This window comes from Bufo gargarizans, chromosome 2 (assembly GCF_014858855.1).
Source record: "Bufo gargarizans isolate SCDJY-AF-19 chromosome 2, ASM1485885v1, whole genome shotgun sequence".
Lineage (NCBI taxonomy): Eukaryota > Metazoa > Chordata > Amphibia > Anura > Bufonidae > Bufo > Bufo gargarizans.
Window position 1 is genome coordinate 150510201 of NC_058081.1, and position 21686 is coordinate 150531886.

Sequence of the window (21686 nt, forward strand, 5' to 3'; positions counted from 1 at the left end):
CCCATGGCTTCCGTTTCCTGTTAAACCGGAAGTGATGTCACATCCATTGTTCACATGATTGTTCAGCCGATCACTGACCTCAGTGGTCACGTGTTGTTCATGTACCCCTGAGGAAGCCCCAGGGAAGACACCCACAGTGCTTGAATAGATGGAGCTGTAGCAGGTGAGGAAACCGTATTTCTTTTTTTTTTTTTTTTTATAAGTCACTTTGCTCCCCTCGAAGTTTTGAAAACTGCTGGGCAACCCTATTGCTTTCTTAAAACGAACTGCACCTTCCGGTTTTACATTTCTTCCATCTTAATGGATAATTCTCGTTCAAGATGAGAAAAATAAAGGTGATAACAAGTAAACCCAAATAACTAAAATTTCCACCTTCTGTTTTTTCTATTATACTTCAGGTAATCATAAACAGCACAATCACACCCAATATGACGTTCACAAAAACCTCTCAGAAATTTGGCCAGTGGGCTGACAGCAGAGCAAATACAGTTTTTGGTCTAGGATTTGGATCTGAGCAGCACTTGTCCAAGGTAAGTGTTCTGTAATACTCTGTGTGCAGATTCTACTTAGAAGATCTTGTCTGTCAACTGATCACCCGCTTCCAGGACATCCCTCCTACTGAACAGGCACATCGTGGTTTATTGAATCTGTGTCTGTAGAGTGTGAAATATTATCTTTTATTAGCTAGTATTTCATCACGTTTCTATGTTTCCAGGTACTTAGAAAGATACATAGGACTTCCTTGCAATACCAGCTAAGTGTGAACAGCTTCCAAACTTTATTTGACTCTGGGCTCTAAAAGTGTCTGTGATTTGCACTTTACTTTTAAGTTCTAAATCTTGTTGGTTTTGAGCAATAGGCATTGTGTATGAATATTTGATGTCAGTTTTCTTTTAGTCTACATTGGTGTACTTCTCACCAGATTTATCAAATGGTGCAAGTTGTTAGTTAGGTTTGTAGATGAGCCAAATTTAACAGTTTTGTCTAGAAATGGTACTCTAGTTTTCTGCACTACCCACTTACTGGATTGGGTTTGGAACCTTTTTTTTTTCTTTTTTCATTTTTTCAATTTAGATCGGTCGGTCCCTGTGATAAATCTGGAATGAAACTTGTTAACATAGCTAACCACAGCAACTTTTACACCTACTTTTCAAAACTGGAGTGAGAGGTGTAAAATGTAAAAAGTTGCAAAAGTTTTTCACAAGTGACCTCAGAAAGTCTCAAAATCCCTATTTTGCGCCTTTTTAAAAGCAGAATTCTGAAATGCAGAGCTTGATAAATTCCCCCCAAAATCTGCAAATGGGGAAAATTCAGGACAGTTGCTCCTTTACCTAAGAGTGGACAACCCATTGAGTTCATACCAAGAGCGCAATGGGTAACTGCAAAAAACCACAGAAGACTCAAAAACCTCTGGTGATGTGTCCACTCTGGAAAGGAAGGAAGGAAGCCACTGCTGTCAAAAGAGAAGAATAAAAACTTTGCAACCTTTGTCAAGTTTGCGTTAAAGGTCCTGAATGTTCTATGGTAAAATGTTCTTAAGTTCTTAACACAAATGTACAACACTATTTAGGAAAAGGAACACTGCACACCAAAAACCTCATCACATATTTAAAGCATGGTGGAGCAAAAGAATTGGTAAAGAACATTTATGTTTTGAAATGGCCAAGTCACCTATTTTTACCATTTGTAATGCAGGCCAGTGCACTGTGGTGCCCTCAAACATCATTCCAGCCATACCTCTGTTTATCCACGTTCCTCATCCCCAGAAAATGAGTCTCAAAGTGCCCAGCAGAGCATCATCAATTGTTCAAAAAAGCCCCAGATACACCTCTCCCAAGAGCCCCAGACCACCTGCTCATTTTGTGCCAGTACCTCCCCTGCAATTACAATTCTGTCCCCTCTGCTGTGACATCAATACTTCCACTCCCCTCTGCCCGCTATGTCAGCTGTCTGTCTTTGAAATTTTGCGCAGGTACATGCGCTTTACATTCAGTCTGATGCCCACTGTAGGTAAATCAGTGCGCAGTGCTAGCCGATTCCTGGTCTGTGTCTTTAACCCTGTTGGAATACTGTGGCATGAAGAGAGTTGTGCATGGAAGGCATAATAATAATCTTTAGGCCCCATTCACATGACCACAAGGACTCTGTGCCCATATTGTTGGCTGCAAACGGTGGGTCTGCAATATACTTGCACTGGCCCTAGGCACTCTGTGGTGCAGATCGACTTGAATGGGTCCACGATTTGCAAGATACCAAAGATAGGACATGTCCTATCTTTTGCCAAATCTTGCGGATCATGAACCCAGTTAAGTCAATGGGTCCGCACTGCATATGGCATTCACACGGCAGGTGTCCATGCATTGTAGACCGCTATTTGCGGTCCACAGCACTGGCACAGCGCTATTACGCTTGTGTGAGTGGGTCCTTATTTATATAGCGCCAACATATTCGGAGTCATAAGAGTCATAAATAACATAGCAGCCAACAAAAAGAGAAATGAGGGCCCTGCTCACAAGAGCTTACTATCTATGAGTAGATGGGGGTGAGACAAAAAGTAGAAGTGCTTGTTTTATGCAATGGTCCGGCCATCTTAATACAATAGGGGAGTAGATATAAAGCTGCATGAGCCGTCACCAGCTGATATCTGTAGTGCTTCTGAGTACATGGGGTGTGGTGGATGCTGATCGATCAGCATTAAGACATTGAGCATTAATCTCATCAGCATTGAGATTAAAGCATCTCAAATATGGATGAACTGAAACACATTGGTAGGGAGGAATGGTCCAAAATTATTTTTATTGTTATTTGCAGCAACAGGAAACATTTGGTGGAGGCGAGCGGGATCTACAGGTTATTGTGATTGCATAACAATTGGATCACATTTCATCAATGGAGATCCAGATAATCCCAAGAGGTTCACTTTTTATCGCAGCTGTGGATGGCTAGATGGACAGATTAGTTGGCTTCTTCAGTTATAACGAAGTATAACTAAGTAAAAAACAGGTGATGTTCAATATGCTAAGCATGTTTGTTCCTTAATGTGCCTGTATTAAATGTAACAAGTACACTGGTCCTCGTGAGTTCATTAAGATGGTTCTGAAGTAAATATTTATCCTAATTATGTACCTTCCATAACTTTGATAACTTGTTAAAAAATAACTAAAAACCTTATATCTAGTTGGTCTGGAATAACACTGCAAGTAATTTCCATAGCAACCTCCTACTTGACAGAACATCTCACATACATGTCCTCCTACATTCATTAGAAAACACTGTCTGGTTCACACTAGACTCTTTCTATAAGATTGTGTCTTTTTTTCTTGATTTCCTGTTCCCCATTCATCTTTTTCTTAGTTCTAGCAACATATTTATCTCTTAATTGTGGGTGGGGGGGAACAAAGCTGAAGATAAATATAGGTATGATATACAAAGCTGCTGTGGAGATTTACTGCATTTAATATGCAGTAATTGATTACTTAAAAATTCAATGACTTGTTATTACCCAGCCAGGCTACTTTTATACTTTCTTTTTCCCCTTCTGGTATTGAGATCTGTCATAGGATCCCCATAGCGGGGGAAAACGCTTCCGTTTTATCCTCATTCATTGTCATCGAGGACAAAACTGAACTGAACAAGATTCACACTTAGATCTTTATTGTATGGTAATTAGGTGACTCCAAAGTGCATCTTTTGAGGCCCCATTGAAATAAATGGGTCCACATCCGACACACATATACCTACCTCCTGGAGAGTGTTCTTGATCTGGCCAACTGTTGTGAAGGGTGTTTTCTTCACCAGGAAAATAATTCTTCGGTCATCCACGACGGTTGTTTTCCGTGGTCTTCCGGGTCTTTTGGTGTTGCTGAGCTCACTGGTGCGTTCCTTCTTTTAGGATGTTACAAACAGTTGTTTTGGCCGCGCCTAATGTTTTTGCTATCTCTCTGATGGGTTTGTTTTTTCAGCCTAATGATGGCTTTCTTCACTGATAGTGACAGCTCTTTGGATCTCATCTTGAGAGTTGACAGCAACAGATTCCAAATGGAAATAGCACACTTGAAATGAACTCTGGACCTTTGATCTGCTCATTGTAATTGGGATAATGAGGGAATAACACACACCTGGCCATGGAACAGCTGAGAAGCCAATGGTCCCATTACTTTTGCTCCCTTAACAAGCGGGAGGCATATATGCAAACTGTTGTAATTCCTTCACCTGATTTGGATGTAAATACCCTCACATTAAAGCTGACAGTCTGCAGATAAAGCACATCTTGTTCTTTACATTTCAAATCCATTGTGGTGGTGAATAGAGCCAAAAATGTTAGAATTGTGTCGATGTCCCAATATTTATGGACCTGACTGTATGTCAGTTACATATACAGTTGATATCTGTTATATATTGTGAACCTTATTATTGGTTATATATATACCACAAACATCTGATATCATTAGTGATAACTTTCTTATTTCTGATTGATCATATTAGTGGTGTGATATAACTCCTGTTTCCAAATAGTCTGCACTTTTTGTGCTAAGTGTGATAGAATGAGATGTTGCAATAAAAATAGTTTGCATTGGGCTACTTTCACACTGCGTTTGGTGCGGATCCGTCATGGATCTGCACAGACTGATCCGTTCAGTTAATGCAACCATCTGCATCTGTTTAGTACGGATCCGTTTGTATTATCTGTAACATAGCCAAGACGGATCCGTCTTGAACACCGTTGAAAGTCAATGGAGGACTGATCAGTTTTTTTTTTATTGTGCCAGATTGTGTCATAGAAAACGGATCCTTCCCCATTGACCTACATTGTGTGTCAGAACGGATCTGTTTGGCGTTTTGGTGTCCGCTTCCAAAGTGGAATGGAGACGGAATGGAGGCAAACTGATCCGGTTTGGACCGCTTCTGAGAGCCCTTAAACAGATCTCACAAACTGAAAGCCAAAACGCCAGTGTGAAAGTAGACTTATATTGTATCCACCATTCACCTATATCTCCTTTAGGCTGTTCTTTCCATTCGCCTATACTGGTGTTGACTATTTTTAGCAATATAGTCCTAACAGTGATCAATAGTGTGTACTCACTGTTGGTACTTTATATTCACCAGACTTGGCTCTGCCTCCGCGTCTCTATATCCAGTGCAGGTGATTAGTTATGCCCCTCATTACCCCCACACAGTAATGATGTCCCTCAGTACCCCCACACAGTAGTTATGCCCCTCAATACCCCCACACAGTAGTTATGCCCCTCAGTACCCCCAAACAGTAGTTATGCCCCTCAGTACCCCCACACAGTAGTTATGCCCCTCAGTACCCCCACACAGTAGTTATGCTGTCATTGTTCCCCTTTGCAGTAGTGCTTTCTCTTAATGCCCCCCCCCCCCCCACACAATAGTTATTCCCCCTTAGTTCTCCTCACAGTAGTGCTGCCCCTTACATTAGTGAAGCCTCTCTGGTGTAAATAAAAAATAATAATATGTAATGCACATCTAGGACCCATCTCCCCCAATGAATGGGGCACATCCCGCCCTCCCCAACAGGCATTATGCAGTGAGCTATGGAACTACCAATGCCCTCTCCACTGCAGGCCCAGTGGCCACCACTACGGTGGTAGTCCTGACTGTGCCAGAATTCTTACTTTACTTTAATTTGCACATATTACTGGCATGCATACTTTGCTCCAGCTTTATTATGTTTTAGGCACTTTTTGCTTCTTTTTTCGAGAAGGGCCGGTGGTGATTTAAGGCTACCTTCACACTGGCGTTTCTGGGTCTGCTTGTGAGATCCGTTTCAGGGCTCTCACAAGCGGCCCAAAACGGATCAGTTCAGCCCCAATGCATTCTGAATTGATAAGGATCCGTTCAGAATGCATCAGTTTTGCTGCGCTTGGTCTCCGTTCCGTTTTTTAGACGGTCACTAAAACGCGCCTTGCAGCGTTTTGGTGTCCGCCTGACTTTGTGGAGCCAAACGGATCCGCCCTGACTTATAATGTAAGTCAATGGGGACAGATCCGTTTTTCACTGACACAATATGGTGCAACTGAAAACGGACCCGTCCCCCATTGACTTTCAATGTAAGTCAAGACGGATCCGTTTTGACTTAGACTTTTTTTTTGAATGAATAATGTAAACAGATCCGTTATGAATGGATACAAGCGTTTGCATTATTGGTGCGGATCCGTCTGTGCAGATACAAGATGGATCCGCACCAAACGCGAGTGTGAAAGTAGCCCTAGCAAAAAGGTGTGGCACACATTTTCGCACAAAGTAAGCTGACCAGTAGGTGGCATAAAGTTCTTATCCGGCATCACACACTGTGATAAGTTTGTCTCCTCTTTAGACTAGTCTAAGTGTTAACTGTCTATACATTAGACGGGATTCGGAAGTGTCTGACCCACATTTCACGCATTGTTCCTCGGTATGGAGCTACTGGGCAGCATTATTCCTGAAGACGATGAATACTCCTTTAGGGGGCTGTTTGCAGTGCAGCTAAGAACCCCCTGGATCACACTTCACATCCATTCTTCTAAAGTTTTATTCTCTTCCTGATAAACCATACCAACTTGTGGTCTGTGAAGTGGAATCGTAATCCTCTACTGCTCAACACACTTTATCAATTGCAAGCAATTAGCTTAAAACGGATAGTGCCTCAAACCGCGAATTCCATCATAGTGTCGGGCTAAGTGATTACAAGTTGTTTGCAATTGCAGCAAGTGTTGGGCATGGAAAGGGTTAAACTGTCTGCTTTACTACCATAGCAACCAGTGCATCACTGAAAACTAATGATGGTTTAAGACAACCAAACCTAGTGCTCGGAATCCCTAAAAATAACTTAATTGTTTGTCTTGAGAGCGTCTATGCTGGAGCCGGGGCTGACATCACGCTAGGCGTCTGCGTGGCTTTTGTAGTGCTTCAGGCTTCAGTTCAGCCTCATAATAAGGTGGCCTTTTTAGCAGATCTGTCAGCTTGACGACGTGTAGGCAATTTTGTTTTTTTGTTCTTCTTCGTAGAACCAGTCTGCATGTTAACCGTTTTCTACAAATCACTGCCAGTAATTGATCCCCACCTCTTTACTATTGTATGTCAGGTAATACATTTCAGTGACAACCCAGGGGTATGCTCATCTCTGATCACTTGGATAATGATCTGACCACACTGACTGGTGCAGCACTAGCCTGCGGTGGAGCCGCCTCCCACTGTCTCGCTGGCTGTCCGTAGGGTGGGTATGCTCCTGTTGGCTCTCAGAGGGCCAGCGCACACACCCGAGTATTCTCCAGCCAATGGGCAGCTGAGCAGTGTATTCCTAGTCTGCTAGTTATCCTGCTAGATGTGTTGTATTTCATTTATCTGCCCGTTTTCTGAATATTGACCTAAGCTGCCTGATCTGATCTGTGCATGTACTCCATATTGACCTTGTGCTGCCTGCTCTGGCTTTGAACTGTATAGCTCATACTCTGCCTCTCCCTGACTACGGTTTTGCTCGATCCGTCAGTGCCAGATCCCTTTGACCCCCGTGGGTCAGCTGTCAATCATACAGAGACTACTCCAGGAGTTAGCAGGCTGGTGGTTTTCCTGCAGCAAAATTCAGGTCCCTGTACAGAGGTCTAAGGGTGAAAACCAGGGGTCTGCCAAGATAATACCCTTAGGAGTAGCCTGAAGTCATAGGTCATCAATATCAGATCTGTGGGGTTCCAGCTTCTGCCACCCCCCACCAATCAGCTTTTTGAAGAGACTGTTGCTCTGAGTTCTGCAGCCTTTCCCTAGGCCAGTGATATCTCATTCATTGATCATATGGCCTAGACTCAGCTCCAGTCCTATTTAGGCCTCTTGCACACAAAAGTTTTTTTTTCTGTTTACGTTCCATTTTTTGCGTTCCCTATAAGGACCGTATACAGAACCATTCATTTCAATGGATCCGCAACAAAAAGAAAGGTATTCCGTATGCCTTCCGTTTCCGTTTTTCCGTTCCGTTCAAAGATAAAACATGTCCTATTATTGTCTGCATAACCCACAAGGATAGTACTGTTCTATCAGGGACCAGCTGTTCCGTTCCGCCAAAGAACGGAATGCACACGGACGTCATCCGTATTTTTTGTGGACCGCAAAATACTGAAAAAGCCATATGGTCGTGTGCAAGAGGCCTTAAGTGAATGAGCCTGGTTACAATACCAAGCATCGGCTCTATAGAATGTAGAAGTGCCGCAGCCCTTTCAACCAGCTGATCAGACCCCCCACAATCAGATATTGATGACCAATCCTGAGTATAGAGCATTAATTTTGTACTCCTGGAAAGCCCCTTTTTTAACTTTCTTTTTTATATATATATATATATATATATATAACCTGTCTGTGATGATAATGAGATGACTGCTGAGAATTCGCCTCTACAAACCTGAAGAGTCAGTCTATTGTGAAGATGAGTGAAAATTGTAGGATCCCGGATTTGTTTTAAGCAGCATTGGTAGTTTATGAAAAATTACCAAAAATAAAGTTGTTTTAAAGTACTGTAAAACACACAGGGGGCAATTTTTTAAACCACTTCACACCAAAACTCTGGCTTCAAAAAGTCGTGAATAGGGGCCTTGCAACTTTTTGGAATCTCTTGTGCTAAGCTTTGCGACTTTTTAAAGAGGACCTTTGGTGGGTCCAGACATTATCAAATAAGTAGGGGGTTGTGTAGGGCATATTGCAGGCATTCAAGATCACTTACTAGCTTAGGCTACTTTCACACTAGCGTTCGTCGGTCCGCTCGTGAGCTCCGTTTGAAGGGGCTCACGAGCGGACCCGAACGCTTCCGTCCAGCCCTGATGCAGTCTGAATGGATGCGGATCCGCTCATCCGCTCAGACTGCATCAGTCTGGCGGCGTTCAGCCTCCGCTCCGCTCGCCTCCGCACGGACAGGCGGACAGCTGAACGCTGCTTGCAGCGTTCGGGTGTCCGCCTGGCCGTGCGGAGGCGTGCGGATCCGTCCAGACTTACAATGTAAGTCAATGGGGACGGATCCGTTTGAAGATGCCACAATATGGCTCAATCTTCAGGCGGAATCCGTCCCCCATTGACTTTACATTGAAAGTCTGGACGGATCCGTACGAGGCTATTTTCACACTTAGCTTTTATATGCTAAAATAATGCAGACGGATCCGTTCTGAACGGAGCCTCCGTCTGCATTATTATGATCGGATCCGTTCAGAACGGATCCGATCGAACGCTAGTGTGAAAGTAGCCTTATCTGTCCGGCGCTCAGTTTGCCCGCTGTGCCCCCCTTTTACTTTTCCCGCCTGGTATGTAAATGATCATCGGTACAGGGAGAAGGAGACTGCCCTGTTTCTCAATGGGCGTCGCCTTCTCCCTGGCTGTAGCGCGGTCCAATCGGACCCGAAGGCGTCACAGCGAGGGAGAAGGTGAGATGTTTTTTCTCCCTGGCTGTGACGCTCTCCGCTGTGATTAGACCGCAGGTTCGCATCGCAACTCCAATCCAAAAACTAACCTCAAATACACCTACAATGATAAATGCCCCCATACTTTGAACTGTAGGTTACTGTGTCTAACAATAGTTTTCCTTTAAGTAAAGCGGAGATGCTGCAAATCCATTTTCCTCTTAATTGAAAATAGGATGGAGAAGTCTTCATAATATTACATTTGAGACCAGGAAACTTTAAAGGCCATTAAGTTGCCTGTGGTTGAAATGCCAGGTTTATTAAATGTTTCCTGCCTCCTGCTGCTCGTCCTTTTGTACAGCACTGATTGGAGTCGATTTGATAAGTGTCAGATTTGGCTGCTTCTGTTTGACAACTAGTAGCCAGCACACCCACGAAACATTTCTGTTTCTCAGCTGCACCTGTGCTATTTCCCCATTAATTTCCTGAAAGTGCTCCAAGAAAAGGGTCTCATTTGATTAATTACAGGATTTGTACTTTTTTTAAAAATTAAATTAGCAATTTTGTGGTCATCAGACAAGTCCAATGTTAATCAGTCAGATCAAGGACAGACTGCAAATATCTGAATCCTTCAAATGTTACTGCTTACGCACACGGACATATTTTGTTTCCGTGTCTGTTATTATTTTTTCGGCCCTATGTGGAACCATTCACTTCAATGGGAAATTACTCTGTGTGCATTCTGTATCTGTATGTCCGCATGGCTGTTCCCCAAAAATATAGAACATGTCCTATTATTGTCAGCATTACGGACAATGCGGAATGCACATGACCGGTATCCCTGTTTTGCGGAAAACATCCAACAGTGTTGTGCTTGAGCCCTTATCCTCTTCAGGACACGATTTCCTGGTACTTAAGGACACAGGGCGGTGATCGGAAGCCGGTGCCTGCTCAAATCATTGAGCAGGCACCTCGGCTAAATGTGAAGGTCAATTCAGACGTGCGGTTTGCGGCTTTTACCTATTGCGGTGGCGGCGGTGCCATTGGGTCCCCATGGGGCTGTAAGGCGGACCCGATGGCATCGAAGGCAGCGCAATGCCTTCCTGAGGCATCGCCGTTGCCTTCCTGTGATGTGCCTGTGAGATCCAGCCCCCTGGATCTCACAGGCCGGAAGCTGTATGAGTAATACACACAGTATTACTCATACAGCCAATGCATTCCAATACAGAAGTATTGGAATGCAATGTAAAGGATCAGACCCCCAAAAGTTGAAGTCCCAAAGTGGGACAAAAAATGAAGTAAAAAAATAAGTTTCCCCCCAAAAAATGTAAAGTTTCAAGTAAAATTAAACAAAAACTTCATTTTCCCCAAATAAAGTTAAAAAAATTGGTAAAAAATAAAAATACATATTAGATATCGACGCGTGCGTATCGACCAGCTCTATAAACATATCACATCACCTAACCCCTCAGATGAACACCATAAAAAATAAAAACTGTGCTAAATAAACAATTTTTTGTCACCTTACATCACAAAAAGTACAATAGCAAGCGATCAAAAAGGTGTACACCCACCACAATAGTACCAATCTAACCGTCACCTCATTCCGCAAAAAATGAGCCCCTACCTGAGACAATCGCCCAAAAAATAAAAGATCTATGGCTCAGAATATGGAGACACTAAAACATCATTTTTGTTGTTTTTAAAAAGCTGTTATTGTGTAAAACTTTCATAAGCAAAATAAAAAGTATACATATTAGGTATCGCCGCGTCCGTATCGTCCGGCTCTATAAAAATATCACATGACCTAACCCCTCAGATGAACACCGTAAAAAATGAAAACTGTGCTAAATAAACAATTTTTTGTCACCTTACATCACAAAAAGTGTAATAGCAAGCGATCAAAAAGTAATATGCACCCAAAAATAGGGCCAATTAAACAGTCATCTCATCCCGCAAAAAATGAGAGCCTGCCTAAGATAATCGCCTAAAAACTGAAAAAACTATGGATCTCAGACTATAGAAACACTAGAACATGATTTATTTATTTTTTGTTTCCAAAATGAAATCATTGTGTAAAACGTACATAAATTAAAAAAAAGTATACATATTAGGTATCGCCGCATCCGTAATAAGTTACTCTATAAAAATATCACATGACCTAACCTCTCAGGTGAACACCGTAAAAAAATAAAATAAATAGTGTAAAAAAAGCCTTTTTTGTCATCTTACATCACAAAAAGTGTAATAGCAAGCGATCAAAAAGTCATATGAACCCCAAAATAGTGCCAATCAAACCGTCATCTCACCCTGCAAAAAATGAAAGCCTACCTAAGATAATCGCCCAAAAACTGAAAAAACTATGGCTCTCAGACTATGGAGACACTAAAACATGATTTTTTTTGTTTCAAAAATGAAATCATTGTGTAAAACTTATTGACAACCTGCTCAATAAAATTACCACATGATCTAACCTGTCAGATGAATGTTGTAAATAACAAAAATAAATAACTGTGCCAAAACAACTATTTCATGTTACCTTGCCTCACAAAAAGTGTAATATAGAGCAACAAAAAATCATATGTGCCCTAAACTAGTACTAACAAAACTTTCACCCTATCCCATAGTTTCTAAAATGGGGTCACTTTTTTTGAGTTTCTACTCTAGGGGTGCATCAGGGGGGCTTCAAATGGGACATGGTGTCAAAAAACCAGTCCAGCAAAATCTGCCTTCCAAAAACCGTATGGCATTCCTTTCCTTCTGCGCCCTGCCGTGTGCCCGTACAGCAGTTTACGACCACATATGGGGTGTTTCTGTAAACTACAGAATCAGGGCCATAAATATTGAGTTTTGTTTGGCTGTTAACCCTTGCTTTATAACTGGAAAAAAAAAATCTGCCAAAAAAGTGAAATTTTGAAATTGTATCTCTATTTTCCATTAATTCTTGTGGAACACCTAAAGGGTTAACAACGTTTGTAAAATCAGTTTTGAATACCTTGAGGGGTGTAGTTTCTTAGATGGGGTCACTTTTATGGAGTTTCTACTCTAGGGGTGTATCAGAGGGGGTTCAAATGGGGCATGGTGTCAAAAAAACCAGTCCAGCAAAATCTGCCTTCCGAAAACTGTATGACATTCCTTTCCTTCTGTGCCCTGCCGTGTGCCCGTACAGCAGTTTATGACCACATATGGGGTGTTTCTGTAAACTACCATTATAGTAGTTATTAATCATATTACTATGTATTATAGAAGTATTATAGAAGTAGAGAAATTGAAACTTTTTGGAAAATTTGGTATTTTTTTAAAATAAAAAAGTTTTTTTTTTTTACTCCATTTTACCAGTGTCATGAAGTACAATATGTGCCGAAAAAACAATCTCAGAATGGCCTGGATAAGTCAAAGCTATTATTATTTTAAAGTTATCACCACTTAAAGTGACACTGGTCAGATTTGCAACCTGGTCCTTAAGGTGAAATCTGGCCTGGTCATGTGCATGGGCGGATTTGGCATTTCTGGGGCCCCAAGAAAAATATGTCTGAGCTAAGCTCTGCCCTATAGCAGCGCTAAGCTCTGTCCCGTCACATTGCACATATAGTGACCACTAATGTGCCCTTCACTCAGTATGATGCCTGCTTATGTGCATGTCTTTTCATGGTCCCCTTTTATTCCCCCAACACAATAAGAATGCCCCTTTAGTACTGGTGGTAAGTTCTTATCTGTAACCCGACATAAAAAAGTGTTGGGTTACATTGCAATCTGCCGGCGCCCCTTGGCACAGCAGATCGCTGTGACCGCACTGTTATTAGACAGCTGCAGTCATAGTAAGTATCCCAGAGACCAGACAAAGTGGTCTCCCTGTGTGGCATCGTTGTAGCACAGTGCTACATCTCAGTGAAAAGTGAAAAAGCCAGGGGAGCGCTTTTCTTGGTGTGAAAGCACCTCCTGCTGGTCGTAAAATGGTGAGCCTGCAGTCTGTGAATTAACCCCTTCCTGTCTTGACTGTGGCAGAAAGGGGTTAATTCACACTTTTTATTAAAATATTAAAATAAAAAGAAATTTCAAATGAATTTTTTTTTTTCTCTTAATCATTCATTAAAAAAATTAAAAGAAAAAATATATATTAGTTTCAGCAAAAGTATAACAGACTGTGTGAGTGTAAAATACAGATGTATTTGTTTTAGGCTACTTTCACACTAGCGTTCGGGCGGATCCGTTCTGAACGGATCCGCTCATAATAATGCAGACGGAGGCTCCGTTCAGAACGGATCCGTCTGCATTATATTAGCAAAAAAAAGCTAAGTGTGAAAATAGCCTGGGACGGATCCGTCCAGACTTTCAATGTAAAGTCAATGGGGGACGGATCCGCTTGAAGATTGAGCCACATTGTGGCATCTTCAAACGGATCCGTCCCCATTGACTTACATTGAAAGTCTGGACGGATCCGCACGGATCCGCACGCCTCCGAACGGCCAGGCGGACACCCGAACGCTGCAAGCAGCGTTCAGCTGTCCGCCTGTCCGTGCGGAGGCGAGCGGAGCGGAGGCTGAACGCCGCCAGACTGATGCAGTCTGAGCGGATCCGCCTCCATTCAGACTGCATCAGGGCTGGACGGCTGCGTTCGGGTCCGCTCGTGAGCTCCTTCAAACGGAGCTCACGAACGGAAACCCGAACGCTAGTGTGAAAGTAGCCTTAACTATATTTAGTGTAGCAGGGTTTTTTGTTCGTAAAATATACAAATGCACGCATATTATTTATTTTTTATTTTTTAATTTCTAAAAAACAAAAATACAGATTAATGGAGGTAAGCACTCCGGTAATGAAGTGGTTAATTGCGCCTCCCAGCACTACACCGCTGGTCACTGGGTTCATTAGAAACTGTACTATTTTTTTTTTCTTTCTTTTTTTTTTTATCAGCCCTAAAACTTGACTTGGAGGGTGGAGAGTGTTTTAAAAAAAAACTGTGAACACACACAAGAAATCAAAAGATATATATAAAAAAAAAACTTACAAGGGAGTATATGGTGTCCCAAGGGAGTATATAGTGTCCAAACGCGTTTAATCAGCTTTTTGGCCCTAGAATCATCAGGGGACACTGGTCTGAGGTGTCCTACACAGCAGTGGACGGTGTACTCAACCACATGTCTGAAAATAAATGCAGAAAGTCAAAGAACTCTGATAAAGGCCTCATGCACACGACCGTTGTGTGCATCCGTGGCCGTTGTGCCGTTTTCCTTTTTTTTTCGCGGACCCATTGACTTTCAATGGGTCCGTGGAAAAATCGGAAAATGCACCGTTTTGCAGCCGAGGCCGTGATCCGTGTATCCTGTCCGTCAAAAAAATATGACCTGTCCTATTTTTTTGACGGACAACGGTTCACGGACCCATTCAAGTCAATGGGTCCGTGAAAGAACACGGATGCACACAAGATTGGCGTCCGTGATCCGTGGCCGTAGGTTGCTTTCATACAGACGGATCCGAAGATCCGTCTGCATAAAAGCTTTTTCTGATCTAAGTTTTCACTTCGTGAAAACTCATTTCCGACAGTATATTCTAACACAGAAGCGTTCCCATGGTGATGGGGACGCTTCTAGTTAGAATACACTGCAAACTTTGTACAAGACTGCCCCCTGCTGCCTGGCAGCACCCGATCTCTTACAGGGGGATATGATAGCACAATTAACCCCTTCAGGTGCGGCACCTAAAGGGGTTAATTGTACTATCATATTCCCCTGTAAGAGATCAGGGCTGCCAGGCAGCAGGGGGCAGACCCCCCCTCCCCAGTTTGAATATCGTTGGTGGCACAGTGTGCCCCCACCATCGCCCCCCCCCTCCCTCCCTCTATTGTATTAAATCGTTGGTGGCACAGTGTGCCAACCACCATCGGCCCCCCTCCCTCCCTCTATTGTATTAAATCGTTGGTGGCACAGTGTGCCAACCACCATCGCCCCCCCCCCTCCCTCTATAGCAGTAACATTGGTGGCAGTGTGCGGTCTCAACAGTAGAAGATTCATACTTACCTGCTTGCTGCTGCGATGTCTGTGAACGGCCGGGAGCTCCTCCTACTGGTAAGTGACAGTTCTTTAGCAATGCGCCGCACAGACCTTTCACTTACCAGTAGGAGGAGCTCCCGGCCGGACACAGACATAGCAGCAGCAAGCAGGTAAGTATGAATCTTCTACTGTTGAGACCGCACACTGCCACCAATGTTACTGCTATAGAGGGAGGGGGGGGCGATGGTGGTTGGCACACTGTGCCACCAACGATTTAATACAATAGAGGGAGGGAGGGGGGCCGATGGTGGTTGGCACACTGTGCCACCAACGATTTAATACAATAGAGGGAGGGAGGGGGGGCCGATGGTGGTTGGCACACTGTGCCACCAACGATTTAATACAATAGAGGGAGGGAGGGGGGGCCGATGGTGGTTGGCACACTGTGCCACCAACGATTTAATACAATAGAGGGAGGGAGGGGGGCCGATGGTGGTTGGCACACTGTGCCACCAACGATTTAATACAATAGAGGGAGGGAGGGGGGGGCGATGGTGGGGGCACACTGTGCCACCAACGATATTCAAACTGGGGAGGGGGGGGGGCTGCCCCCTGCTGCCTGGCAGCCCTGATCTCTTACAGGGGAATATGATGGTACAATTAACCCCTTTAGGTGCCGCACCTAAAGGGGTTAATTGTGCTATCATATCCCCCAGTAAGAGATCGGGTGCTGCCAGGCAGCAGGGGGCAGTCTTGTACAAAGTTTGTAGTGTATTCTAACCTGAAGCGTCCCCATCCCCATGGGAACGCCTCTGTGTTAGAATATACTGTCGGATCTGAGGTTCACGAAGTAGCTCATATCCGACAGTATATTCTAACATAGAGGCGTTCCCATGGTGATGGGGACGCTTCAAGTTAAAATATACCATCGGATTGGAGAAAACTCCAATCCGATGGTATAAAAGAACTCCAGACTTTACATTGAAAGTCAATGGGGACGGATCCGTTTGAAATGGCACCATATTGTGTCAACATCAAACGGATCCGTCCCCATTGACTTGCATTGTAATTCAGGACGGATCCGTTTGGCTCCGCACGGCCAGGCGGACACCAAAACGACTTTTTTTTCATGTCCGTGGATCCTCCAAAAATCAAGGAAGACCCACGGACGAAAAAACGGTCACGGATCACGGACCCACGGACCCCGTTTTTGCGGACCTGTGAAAAAAAACTGTCGTGTGCATGAGGCCAAAGATAGAAAATAGGAGTATAAGTTACCCATCACCTCAAAAACTTACAGGAGGGATGTGGTCATGATCCCTGCTAAGTACTTAGGGTGGCAGTACCCTGAGGCCAAAAAGCTGATTAAACTCGTCAGGACACTATATACTCCCTTGGGACACCATATACTCCCTTGTGAGTTTTTTATATATCTTTTGATTTCTCGTGTGTGTTTTCTGGCACATGTTTTTTGCTTTATTACACTTTTTTGGCACTATTTTCACAATACAGTTTTGTATAATGGTAGGGTTGTCTAGGGTCTCCAGAGAGGGAAAGGTTCCGGACAGGGCCGCTCTTTTCAGGGCGATGGCTCTGTATTAGGAGTTCATTAGGGTCAATGATAGCCTTGATAGGACATCAGGATTAGCATGTTTCTCCATCTATATCCACCAGATGTGATGTCAGATGTTAACCGAAAATCAAGAGTAGCAGTAAAATGGATATGACTTCTGTAACCTGTTCCTGAGCCAAGTCCGCATCTCCTAAACGGATGGACCAAAGCAACGCTAGATAAATAAGAAGGTTGAGGCATCAAAGAAACAGAGTTGCCATACACCTATCCTGAATCAAGGCCATGTCCATATCCTGTGGAATCTATGGACTGGCAAGAACTATCATTTTTTACCTACCCACTCTTTACACCCTACTTGTCAGGGTCATTGTTATATGTTGGTGGCAACCAGTAGATCCTTTCTGCAGACAGAACTGTAGAGTTGCTGCCGACAGTGGTGTAGTTACCATGGAGGTTGAACATGAGCTGCTATGAGGCATGGGTGGGAGGGCACCCAGTGCTGATCTCCTGCTTCCTGATATGAAACCATGACATTTTGCTGTAGCCGCCCCTAGGGGGAGCTCAGTGCGTAGAGATTTTGACAGATTTCATTAAGTTCTGTTGTAACTACAAATTCCTATGTACTGAGCTCCCTCTAGTGGTGGCTGCAAACAGCCAGCTCTATAATATACTGCATGAGTTCAAGCAAGAGATTTAGAAATATATGGAGGAAATTTAATATAGTAATGCCAGTGGTCTGCTGTAACTGACTGAGAAATATGGTTTTCAGGATGAAAGCCATATTTATGACGCACCTGTTTCATTTTTCTCAACATAGAAGGTGGGTAAAGTGAGTGAGGTGGGATTTTATAATACAAAACTGAAATTTGTCAGCAATCTTTTGCTATAGGGCTATAGGCCCCTGGCTGCAGGGTAGGTTGAAGCAGGTTTCTCCAGAGTAAGGCCTCTTTCAGACGAACGTGACGGATGGGCTCCGGATGCGTTCAGTGAAGCTCGCACCATTTTGCAAGCAAGTTCAGTCATTTTGTCTACGATTGTGTTCAGTTTTTTCCGCGCCGGTGCAATGCGTTTTGATGCCTTTTTTTTTTTTTTCACGCGCGTGATGATAAAAATACTGAAGGTCTACAAACAACATTTCCTAGCAACCATCAGTGACATGAGCGAGTTTTCCGCGCGGGTGCAATGCGTGACGTGAACGCATTTCACCCGCACTGAATCCTGGAAACTGGAAAAATGCTGTGACTGGAAAAATGCAGCCCTGTCTCTTGGTTTTGTCTGAAGCATATAAAAGCAATGAATAGTCATTTTACTAACTAGAACTGGATAATGATACATTTCTTTTCTTTCTAATGTGTTAATCAGCCGTGCAGTGTAATTACAAGTGCTTGTTCCAGTCACTTGAATGGGAAGAGCACTTGTAACTACACTGTGCGGCCGCTGTAAGCGAGGCGAGGAGCAGTGCCTCTCCTCAGACAGGGGGGTTGATAGTCGGACCCCCACCATTCAGATATTGATATTCCATCTTGCGGATAGGTCATCGATATGTACTGGCTGCACGACCCCTTTATGAACCATAGGAATTTTGTATCTGGAGATGACCTACTGGAGCAGATTTATGAAGACTGGTATTCATACACTAGTCTTAGTCAGAAATCTGTATAAATAAGATGCACCGAATTTATTTAGGGACGTGCTTCGTTAAATTTGCATGACATCTTAGAAGCAGTGTGCCGTGAGTCTATAAGTGGCTTGTGTAACGAAATATCGTGGAAAATGTCAATGTTGGTCATAGCATCCCATCAAATAACCCCTTTCGTGTTGAAAGGAAATATACACTGAGTAGTTGTAAGGACAGATCGATAATGCCCAGTTATCCATTTATTCATAGATTTCCCAGAGGAATAACTGAGGGATAGCACAGATCAGAGTTTAAAAAAATGCTTTAGAATAGTAATTTCAGTGAGAATACAAGTTCTCTACAGAAATGTCAGCAAAGCCGACAGGTCCTCATAGGGTTTGCCCACGTGTGGCAGATACGCATGGGATTTTTGTGCGGCAAATCTCCAGCGATGTATGTGGCAGCAAAATAGATTATATTTTGAGAAATCTCATCCGCACGCTGTGTAAAAAATTTCCTAGGTAAATTTGTCCTGCGGTGCAGATTTGAAACATGCAGCATGTCGGCTTTGCAATGGAGAGGGGGAAATCCATTGCCATTTCCGTGGTAAAAACCATGTGATAAAAACTATGTAATATTAAGCAGGTTTTGCTGCAGATTCATGGCAAAATCAGCAGATGACTTTTTTTCTGCATTTTCTGCCATGTGGACGTACCCTAACGGTTGATTTTGGTCTGACACAGATCATCAGGATTTCAGCAGTATATTCTTTATGGTAAGCAGTGAGATGTTATATACCGTATATTAATTATTTGCTATGCAGAGCTTATCTATACAAAGCCTCCTAACTGTTCCCTAGATTTACAATACAAAAGCTGAACGATGAATTGGTGGGGATTGTCCCTTGAAAAGCATTTATAAATATTGGGTTTTGGGGGATTCCGATCCCTGGAACCCCCCACAATCATGAGATTTAGGGGTCCAGGGTGCCCACTCTGAATGGAGCAGTCATTCCACCACTTCTTGTAGGAAAACCCCTGACATAGACGTGAAGAGGAAAAGACCTGCATAGGAAATGTTTGAATTTGACTCTGGTCAGATTGCATGAGAATCTTTGGGCATCTTTGTGGTTAGGTGGGTAACGATATAATAAAGTTCCATTCACCGGTATTTCAGAGGGAAGAGACCGTACGTATCAAAGGTTGTAAAACAACAAACCTGTGTATAGCGTACATATCCAGTTTTAACCAGAAAAGACAAGGGCGTCTTGAAATTATTTTTTCCCCAAAAATATACCTTCCCCCATAATGGAAAATGTTCACGATTGCTTTTTAACTGTCAATCTATATTTTTTATTTTGCAGTTTGCAGACAAATTTCAGGAAGTTAAAGAAGCTGCAAAACTGGCCCGAGAACGATCGCAAGAAAAAATGGAAACTTCTAGCAATCATTCCCAAGTAGGTCCTTAAGATTGTACTGATCACATTAGTAGCAGATGGAATAATCTCGCCATACCACTCACTTATACCGAAGGGCTGGAGATGTATATATAAACGGAGACGTCAAAATAGAAGGAGGAAGCGTCTACTTTCCATTTACACCCTAGTGCAAAACTATGTCCCTATAAAGTCTATGCAGATCTCCCACCCTGAGAAGGGTTACCCCATCCAGAACATGCCACTTAATTTAGAGTTACCATACGCAGATCCCTCATTTATCCTCACGTGTTTCATGTGGTAGCTTGGCACCCCTTGAGTGAACAGAGATCTCGTCCTACTGTATCATGCATTGATGGCAGCACTAGGGCTTCCAGACACAATCCAGGCTCACTCCTAGTAGTGAGGGAAATGCCATACCACTTTGTATCAACGTACAATGCCATGTCTTGCTGCTTGGCAAGATTATTCCATGGTTTTTACTACTGCACTGGCATTATCATGAACACTATTACATCACTGTGTACATTATCTCTCTATTAATACATCACTGTGTACATGATCCCACTATTACATCCCTGTATACATGATTCCACTATTACATCACTGTGTACATGATCCCACTATTACATCACTGTGTACATGATCCCACTATTACATCACTGTGTACATGATCCCACTATTACATCCCTGTATACATGATCCCACTATTACATCCCTGTATACATGATTCCACTATTACATCACTGTGTACATGATCCCACTATTACATCCCTGTATACATGATCCCACTATTACATCACTGTGTACATGATCCCACTATTACATCCCTGTATACATGATTCCACTATTACATCACTGTGTACATGATCCCACTATTACATCCCTGTATACATGATCCCACTATTACATCCCTGTGTACATGATTCCACTATTACATCACTGTGTACATGATCCCACTATTACATCCCTGTATACATGATCCCACTATTACATCCCTGTGTACATGATCCCACTATTACATCCCTGTGTACATGATCCCACTATTACATCACTGTGTACATGATCCCACTATTACATCACTGTGTACATGATCCCACTATTACATCACTGTGTACATGATCCCACTATTACATCACTGTGTACATTATCTCTCTATTAATACATCACTGTGTACATGATCCCACTATTACATCCCTGTATACATGATCCCACTATTACATCCCTGTGTACATGATCCCACTATTACATCACTGTGTACATGATCCCACTATTACATCCCTGTATACATGATTCCACTATTACATCCCTGTGTACATGATCCCACTATTACATCCCTGTATACATGATCCCACTATTACATCCCTGTATACATGATTCCACTATTACATCACTGTGTACATGATCCCACTATTACATCCCTGTATACATGATCCCACTATTACATCCCTGTGTACATGATCCCACTATTACATCCCTGTGTACATGATCCCACTATTACATCCCTGTGTACATGATCCCACTATTACATCACTGTGTACATGATCCCACTATTACATCACTGTGTACATTATCTCACTTATTACATCACTGTATATACATTATCTCACTATTATTAAATCACTATGTACATTATCCCAATATTGCATCATTTTCCCTGTGCTGTAACATCACTGTGTGCATTATCCCTGTATTACAT

The 21686-nt window shown here is 42.9% G+C and overlaps 1 protein-coding gene across 1 annotated transcript in view; it reads left to right on the plus strand.

Annotated features, from left to right (window-relative positions):
- Positions 1-21686, plus strand: part of HOMER2 (homer scaffold protein 2) — a 198942-nt gene that overhangs the window by 119026 nt on the left and 58230 nt on the right. Inside the window, exons 3-4 of the mRNA XM_044283260.1 lie at positions 399-530; positions 19916-20008. Coding sequence (XP_044139195.1) covers positions 399-530; positions 19916-20008 — 225 coding nt within the window. The remainder of the gene's footprint in view (positions 1-398; positions 531-19915; positions 20009-21686) is intronic.